This window comes from Helianthus annuus, chromosome 17 (assembly GCF_002127325.2).
Source record: "Helianthus annuus cultivar XRQ/B chromosome 17, HanXRQr2.0-SUNRISE, whole genome shotgun sequence".
NCBI lineage: Eukaryota > Viridiplantae > Streptophyta > Magnoliopsida > Asterales > Asteraceae > Helianthus > Helianthus annuus.
In genome coordinates this window covers 76,872,399-76,881,441 of record NC_035449.2, presented here as the reverse complement: position 1 = coordinate 76,881,441, position 9,043 = coordinate 76,872,399, and the positions used below count along the sequence as shown (strand labels likewise).

The following is a 9,043-nucleotide window of genomic DNA, read 5'->3' as shown; positions in this document are numbered from 1 at the left end:
TTTTATTGCCATTTTGGTCCAAAAATGAAATCAGCTAATATTTGACTAATAAAATGCTGTTATTTTTTCCTTTTCCTCAGGGGCAAAATGGTCAAATATCAGCTGATTTCATTAATTTAATTAATAATGTGTTATTATAAAATTATATTGACTGTTTTGCCCCTGAGGAAAAGGACAAAATATCAGGATTTTATTAGCCAAATATCAGCTGATTTCATTTTTGGACCAAAATGGCAATAAAAGTGAAACCACAGGGACCCGGATTTAAAAGGTTTGAGTTTTGGACTAAAGTGGCAAAAGTGACCAAACCTCAGGGACCAAAATTGCATTTTACTCTTAAACAAATGCCCCTCTTTTAGTGTGGCTCAAATGCAAACACGATAAACGCGTCAACCATTTTTGTCGACCGTAACCACCTGCTTCTTCCCCATTCTACTCCACAAATTTCTCCTCACACTGTAATCAATGGAGCTCTGCGGAGCTTCTGCTTTGGCTTGTAGAACCTCAATTAACATTTTGCCTCATCGACCTACTTCCGTACTCTTTCTCCCACTCTATTTCAATTTCACCTTATTGAAATTGATACATTACAACTAATGTTTTTGCTGTTTCAGGTGTGCCAGTTTAGAAGATTTAGGGTTTGGTGTGTTAAAACCGACGTCAACGGCTCTTCTCAGGTCATTGCATATTTTCTGTATCTATTTTCCTCCAAACATTCATGAAACAGTTGTATATTATCTTTTGTTTAATAGATTGATGGAGATTGTTGTTCAATTGAAGTACTGTCATACATATTATGCAAATTGTAATGTTTGGCAAACTTAGAAGCAAATGGAGGGCTGTTGTATGCATTTCTGTAGGAATTTAGATTTAGAGGCTGTTTGTTTACCTCTTAATGAGACTCTTAATGGTTTAGACCTCTTAATGGTTTAGACCTCTTAATGGTTCAGACTGTTTGTTTCACGAGCAGATGTCTGAATGGTTCAGACATTTGCCTCTGAATGGTTAAGCATTAATACAGAGTCTGAATGGTTAAGACCTCTAATCTGAATTGGTCAGACATTTGCCTCTGAGCGGTTAAGCATTATACAGGGTCTTAATGGTTCAGACCTCTTATTGGTTCAGCACTTAACCATTCAGATATTGCCAAACAGCCCCTTAACTAAACAATGTGTGTACTCAAAAGTTACAAGATTTTTTTCTATGCTAGGGATGGAGGATATTTTTGTTTCAGTTACTCTTAGGTCGGCTATTAGGCGATGGATTTTAGGTTTTTGTTAAATATAGATGTAAAATAGCATATATACCAGGATATTTTGATATAATATACATATAAAATTAAAAAAAAAATCTAGTGTATCGCTATTTATAAAATAGTCGCCCGCTATTTATCGCTATTCGCTATGTAGCATATAGGTACCCTATCGCTATTTGTCGCTATTCACCATTAACAACTATGGCTTTGTTATATCTACGTAAATTCCGAGGAAAATTAGTTAAATGTGGCTTGTTTTTGTTAAAGAAAGGGGGATATAAGACACTCTTCATGTGGCCATTTTGTGCATGGGCATACCTACATTATCGATGTGATTCATCATTCATTATGCACCTAACTGAAAAAGCGCATATTGACTTATATTACGTTAATTTTCATCCTATTAGCATACCTTTGTCCCAACAGTTGTATACCGTTTATAAGGATTATATAAGTTTTAAAAACCTGATTAAAGAGATTCAAGCCGTAATTATATAGAACAACAGTTGTATACCATTTGTTGTTGGAAAGCTCATCTACTATGTGGTTTGTTGCAGGGGAACCAGATGACTGTATCTATAACAGGAGCAACAGGTTTCATTGGGAGTAAATTGGTGCAAAGGCTCTATGAAGGTATAAATGTCTCATCCGGCTACGTGTTGTGACCATCAATTTTGTTACGATTATGTATCTACTCTGTCAAATGATGTACTGTTTTCTTGGATCAACTTAGCTGATTGTATATAATTGTTTTCAATTTTTTGAACCTCCGCTCCATATATAAGACTTCCCAAAAAACTCTAATGAGAATTTAAACACTTAATTTGGATTCATAATGAACAAGTCTCCTAAACTATAAGGCAAATCGTGCAACGGTTTTGATATGTTTGTGATTTAACGGTATGCATGTTGCTCGTTTCAGCATCTGTTTAGTTGTATATATCAAATTGATATTTTTGTTTACGTTCTGTCATAATATATCATTTAAAAATCTTCATGAACCTTTGTGTTGCAGATAACCATAGTATCTGTGTCTTGACTCGATCTAAATCAAAAGCGGAATCCGTATTTCCTGGTAAGAAGGTAATGATATAAGTAATATAAAAATCTGCTAAAGCTTTTTATGAAATCCACTTCATCTAGTTAGTTCAACATTATGAACATCTTGTCTATCAGTTCCCAATCTTCTTGCATTCGGAAAAGCTGAACCTTTTTGGACAAATATTTTTCTGAACCGATGTATTTAGCTTACCCTACTTATGTGAAAGTTAAAAGATCATTTTTTGAATGCTTTAACTATTTTACTTGCTATTTGGCTTCAAGATAACCATTATACTTGCAAATATCCTAACAAATCCCTATGTACATGAGCAGACTTTACACTTTTGAGTTTTGACCAAAATCCTTAAAAATTTCTGTATCATTTTCACTCCCGATTAACAATGTGCCTTTGTTGTCTACATTACTGATAACCAATTCCCAAAAAGAATTCTATTTAAGAATTAGTCAGTCACTTCTGAAATGAGAGGTTGTGAAATTGAGAACTGATCTTTAGTTGAACATTAAAAGAGTAGAAAGAAGATGTTTGAAATCAACGTGTGTTTCATTTTCATTAAACGAGCCTACTATGAGTTTTAGTAGATTTTGAATTAAATTCATTTTAATAAACAATTTTTTAAATTACTACCACTTAAATCTTTCTCAATATATTTCTACTTGATCAATAATAAAATAATAAAAATATATTTAGTGAAAACAAGAAACTTAAAATGAAAAGAATATGTTAACACTTTGCAAGTATGACATTAAGAACGGTTCTGTAACTCATGGTTGTCAGAAAAATCTCGTTTTCAAGAAATGTTTTATAGGGATAGTTTTGAAAGCATCAGATAGAAGTTAAGTAATCATTTCTTTTGTGTAAAATTATAATCGTACATCGTATTTTATTCATCGTCAAATATCTTTACTTACTTTTTAATAGTCCTTTATTTCTTGTAGCCAAAGATTTTCCAGGTATTGTAATCGCAGAGGAACCCCAGTGGAAAGATTTCATTCAAGGGTCAAACGGTGTTGTAAACTTAGCTGGATTACCTATTAGTACAAGATGGTCTCCTGAGGTTTTTATTTTTGTAACCAGATTATTGTTATATATTGAAATTAACATTAACATATCTTTGTATCCTTAAATCACCCTCCATTTATTGTGGAATGGATTTAACATCATTCCACTAATTTGTATCATGACAAGTCCATTGTTTCGCCTTTTCCATTAGCAATAATTATGGTTTTTTTTTTTTTTTTTTTTTTTTTTTTTTTTTTGCTATTGCAGATCAAGAAAGAGATCAAGCAAAGCAGGATTAGAGTCACATCAAAGGTTATATTTCGGGTTCCATATGATTTTACAGAAAATGAAAACTATTAAACTTCATATTTTACCTGCATAAAAACTATAAGAGATTACGGCTTTTTCATTTGTTTTTTGAAGGAGGGGTTAATTATTGACCGCTTGATAAAATTAAGAGTAAAGTACATGGATAGTCCCTGTGGTTTTTCAAAAATTTGGATCTGGTCCCCAGCTTTCTAAAAGTACACGGATGGTCCCTGTGGTTTGCACTTTCTAACGCATTTAGTCCCCAGCCAACAAATCTAAAGGTTTCAGGAGCTCCAAGTTAGGGACTAAAAGCGTTACAAAGTGCAAACCACATGGACCATCCATGTACTTTTGGCAAAGTTGGGGAGTGGGGACTAAATGCGTTACAAAGTGTAAACCACCAGGACCATCCGTGTACTTTTAGAAAGCTAGGGACAAAATTCAAAGATTTTGAAAAATGACAGTGACTATCCGTGTACTTTATTCTAAAATTAAAAATGAAGATGGACCCACAGAAAAAGCAAGCACTATATTATTTGCATACTGTTGACCAGTCTGTTTACTGAACATGAAGGTTGTTGACTTGATAAATAACTCCCCAAGTGATGCAAGACCAAAAGTTTTGGTTAGTGCAACAGCAGTGGGCTATTATGGTATGTTCCCATGTAACATTTAATTTATTTATTTATTTTTGTAGCATTTACATGATTAAATTATGTAACAATATTATATCCGTAATTAGATACAATAATAACTCAGGTACTAGTGAAACTCAAGTTTTTGATGAACAAAGCCCTTCTGGTAAAGATTATCTATCGGAGGTGAACTAATGGAATCTCTAACATAAATTTAAAATTGTATTCTGATGATTATACTTACTAATTACATGTTTTATATAATCAGGTTTGCAGAGAATGGGAAGGAACAGCCCTTGGAGTTGATAAGGATGTTAGGCTTGCACTTATTCGTATTGGTGTGGTTCTCGGGAAAGACGGTGGTGCTTTAGGTATGCTTCCCTTCATATTGAAAATTTCATGTTAATTAATACGAAAAGAATAAGCTAGTTAAGTTACGGCCAAAAGGGGTTTGGGTTAAAAAAACCCGACTTGTGGGTACTTGTTGAATTGAGTCGGACTAGGTTGGTTAAAAAAATTGTTACAAAATTTGATAAATTTTGTGAATTATTAATGTCATATATGATAACAAAAGTTATGATATTTTCATAATAGTTTGATGTTTTGAATAAATGAATTTATAGTTTTATGCGTGAATATATATATATATTATTTGGGCCATTTTGACTTGTTTCTTTCGTTTTTTTTATGTTACCCGTCTACCTTTATAATTAAATGGATCGAAGTCGCTTGAATTATTAAACATTGTGATTTTTGCAGCTAAAATGATTCCCATTTTCATGATGTTTGCTGGAGGACCATTGGGCTCTGGGAAACAATGGTATCATATTAAACTTATGTATTGCATTGATCTTTTTAAACTATGGATTCATGTAATACCAATTTGTGATTCATGAACCGAAGAAATTAACATGTTGGAAGTTATATTGATTGCATTGTGTGAATGTTGCAGGTTTTCATGGATTCATGTGGATGACATAGTGAATCTGTTATATGAAGCCTTATTGAATCCATCTTATAAAGGTGAAAATATTGACCTGTTTATAAAAGAATGATTATTTAGATGATTGTGAAATTACTAACCTATCCCTAGCTTTCAGGAGTTATAAATGGAACTGCACCGAACCCTGTTCGGCTAGCGGAGATGTGCGAGCACCTGGGCTCGGTAATGGGCCGACCCTCATGGCTACCCGTACCTGACTTAGCCCTGAAAGCAGTCCTTGGAGAAGGCGCTACTGTGGTAATTAACCATTTCATTACATTCTTTGTAGTTGCCACTATCTGCATAGCTAGGTTGTACCATACGGTACAACCTGTTACTTCATGTTCTAATGACACACCATTATGCTATGTATTGCTGTTTGATTGTTTGTCAGGTTTTGGAAGGACAAAGGGTGGTTCCTGTTAGGGCCAAAGAGTTGGGGTTTTCATACAAATATCCATACATTAAGGAGGCACTAAAAGCCATCTTAGCCCAAAAGGTTGTAGCTTAACACGCGATCAACGCTACATTTTTTATTATTTTGGTGGCCCGTTTCTCAAGGCACGAAGTCATAAGAAAACTTGAAAAGCCAAAAGAAGTTGCAACAGTTAACAAAATATATTCTCTGCCTGTTAAAAGTAAAAGTTTACTATTATGTGTTTGTATGAATCATGATTCCTTACAATTGATTTAAAGGAAAAATATACTAGGCATTTTAATCCCATGATCTTGGAGAAATTTCATTGATATCAAAAAATGATTACAAGTGTTATGATAAATATTCGGTAAGACTGCCATAATGGGCGGGTCAGGCATGTTGGGTGTGGGTCACAGCGGGTTCAAGTCTACACAGATTCTAGGTAAAATGGGTCTAACTCGAAACAAGCGGTTTTAAAAAGTTCACAATTTGGTTCGAGTCACAACGGTTTGACCAAAATGGACTTGTACTTTTAGAAAATAATAAGTATTGAAGTAGGTTTACCACCTGGTATATATTTATGGTGGCTAGTGGCAACGGGTTGGTAACTGTGGTGGTGGGCCTGGCGGCAATGATGACAAGGTGTTGTCGGGGTTGGCGCGGTGGTTGAGGCAAAAACGATGATAGCGGATACAAAGGAGAGGCCGTGGTGTCATTGATGGCTGTGGTCTTGTGGTGCGGGTGGCAACAAGTAGGTGGTGAAGCCACGAAGGTAAACAATGTTCATTGGTCGTGCTAAACCATCCTGGACCATTTTAATCGAAAGAACCGGTATAGTCGGTGAGATCTAAATCTTGAATGATGTCCCATCTTCACCTGTTATGATCAGGGTTCACAAAATTTATTCATGACCGACAACTTGATAATCCAGTCAATGATAAATCATATAAGTTAGGTCCTTGGTTATTAGATTTCTAGAAAACTACTTCTTAGCTTTAGTCACTTTTCGAAAACTTGAAGTGATTAAACAAACCGTTGATTCAATTAACTTTGACAGTTTGATTATTACTAAGTAGGTTATGGACCTCGTGTATTACACAGATTGAATAAAGAAAATATCTCATGTAAGTAAAAGATGATAAATACCATAAAAAATGCTTAAAACCATCCATAATCAGGAAAATGTTAATTTTTTTGAAATTTAAAGAACAATAAAATAAATTAAAACAATTTAAAATGCTAATAAATCATAGATAATTATTGCTATCTATCAAAAAGTACATAAGATAAAACTTATAATTTACATAATTTGAATTATGAATAATTTGAAACGGAAAACTGCACATTATAACTGCTAGCATGCCTATATATAAATATTAGCTAGAGTAGATATATTTCATAAATGAGTTTCATTTTGATATCATATTTTGTTTTTTATGCATGAAATAGTAAAAAAAAAAAATTAAGTTACTACAAGATTTTTATACTCCAAGGTTTAATGCTTTTGTTTCATTGGTTGTTTTTTAGATTGTTATACTTAGTGTCGGTATCATAACGAATCAAACTGATATTGATTGAAGCTAAACTGCTACCGCATTGTGCGAGAGATTCTAGTATTTATAAATTTAAATTATGTATTTGTTATTATTAATAACTAAAAATACTAAACCTATCCCATTCATTCATCTCATGGATCAAATGTAAACTCAATGAGCTATGTAAATATCTTCTACAATAATAAGAAATAACTTATATATATATATATAGGGTAATGTTATTGTAAAAAAGGGTTAAAAGTGTGAGAAATGTGAGAAATATTATGGAGATGACATGTGTACTCAATTTAAATTAATTCAAAAGGGTAAACAAGTAATTTTATCATTAATTCAATTAATTCAAAACTTTCCATAACCGCCACCTTAATTATAGGAACATGATTTTTTTAAAAGATCTCTAAAAAAAATACTGTGAATAACACTGCAACCACCATTCAGCACATATATAACACCATTCAATAAGTATATAACACCATTCAATAAGTATATAACACCATTTTAAAGATTTCTATAAAAACACTACGAATAACACTGCAACCACCATTCAGCACATATATAACACCATTCAATAATTATATAACACCATTCAATAAGTATATAACACCATTCAATAATTATATAACACCATTTAATAAGTACATAACACTACAAAACAAGAATTATATAACACCATTCAATAATTATATAACACCATTTAATAAGTACATAACACTACAAAATAAGTATATAACACCATATTACCATTTTATAGCTCTGTATAACACTACAACCCCCGTTGTTCCACTACCGACACCACCATTGTCGCTCTGCCGCCGCCATCGTGGAGAGGTGGCCGGCACTACCGCTACCGTTACCATTACTCTTACTCGCAAACGACGCCGGTTTAGCAAACAGGAACCCTAGGTCCTCATCCTCATCATCACCGGGTGTTTGAGAGACCATAACTTGCGCTAACCACTGCACCGCCGGAGATGATGAACTGGTGCTGCTGGAACCACCGCTCCACTGCCGTGTGTATAACGGCCTCTCACGGTGGTTAACAGAGACATCATCATCATCTGGTTGTGCGATGTAGAGAGAGATCGAAATTGTAGAGATTTTGATTTACAGTTTCCTATTTTGAATGGATATAAAGACTTTATTACCCCTACAATTTTCAATTCAGTCCAAAAAAAAAAAAAAATAAAACAAATTTTACATTTGGTCCCTATTAATCTCAACCATTAGATCAAAGATCTAATGGTGTAGATTATTTCTTACCCTTCTCACACTTTTGGTCTTTTTTACAGGAACCTCAATATATATATATAGGGTAAGGTTTATGCAGAACCACCTTTATTGCGAGAACCAATGTGAACACAACCTAAAATAGCTAAAAAAACCCTAAAAAAAACCCTAAAAAAGCCTACCCCCCCCAAAGCTAAATGCTAAAAACTAAAAACTAAAACCCCGAAAAAACCTAACCCACCCCCCCCCCCCCAAAAAAAACAAAAAACCTAAACCCCCTTCCCCACCCCCAAAAACCTAAACATCCCCCCCCCCCCACACCAAGCTAAAATGCTAAAAACTAAACCCCCAAAAAACCCCTAAAAAATCTAATTTTTTTTTAAATATTTTTTATGTTAAAATCGTTACTTTTAGTAGCAAAATAAAAAAAAAATGGCTACTAAAAGTAGCGATTTTTTTATAAAAAATATTAAAAAAAAACTTGTGTGTTTTTTAGCTATTTTTAGACATTTTTGGTTGTGTTCACATTGGTTCTCGCGGTTCTCGCAATAAAGGTTGGTTCCTAGCGGATCTTTGTCCTATATATATATACATATATA

General features: G+C 33.5%; 1 protein-coding gene across 2 annotated transcripts; it reads left to right on the top strand.

Annotated features, from left to right (window-relative positions):
• The first annotated feature begins 363 nt into the window (after positions 1-363).
• Positions 364-5,988, top strand: LOC118489023 (epimerase family protein SDR39U1 homolog, chloroplastic-like). Of its 2 annotated transcripts, none has more exons than XM_035986527.1 (13): positions 364-537; positions 615-677; positions 1,813-1,888; positions 2,271-2,330; positions 3,254-3,372; positions 3,585-3,629; positions 4,201-4,279; positions 4,386-4,447; positions 4,530-4,632; positions 5,021-5,081; positions 5,214-5,284; positions 5,362-5,501; positions 5,638-5,988. In XM_035986527.1, the coding sequence occupies exons 1-13, from the start codon at positions 466-468 to the stop codon at positions 5,752-5,754; spliced, it is 1,068 nt and encodes a 355-aa protein (XP_035842420.1). In that variant the 5' UTR covers positions 364-465; the 3' UTR covers positions 5,755-5,988. The 2 variants fall into 2 exon arrangements, 1 of the variants encoding a protein (XP_035842420.1); XR_004885798.1 differs by having other exon boundaries at positions 389-537; positions 2,271-2,338; positions 5,638-5,965.
• The last annotated feature ends 3,055 nt before the right edge of the window (positions 5,989-9,043 follow it).

What these genes read in the sequence shown, in the direction of transcription:
- LOC118489023 (XM_035986527.1), top strand. Translation starts at nt 466, where the DNA reads ATGGAGCTCTGCGGAGCTTCTGCTTTGGCTTGTAGAACCTCAATTAAC. An exon ending in AACAGCAGTGGGCTATTATG is followed by an intron (nt 4,280 to 4,385) that starts GTATGTTCCCAT and finishes ATAATAACTCAG; the next exon opens with GTACTAGTGAAACTCAAGTT. An exon ending in TTGGAGAAGGCGCTACTGTG is followed by an intron (nt 5,502 to 5,637) that starts GTAATTAACCAT and finishes ATTGTTTGTCAG; the next exon opens with GTTTTGGAAGGACAAAGGGT.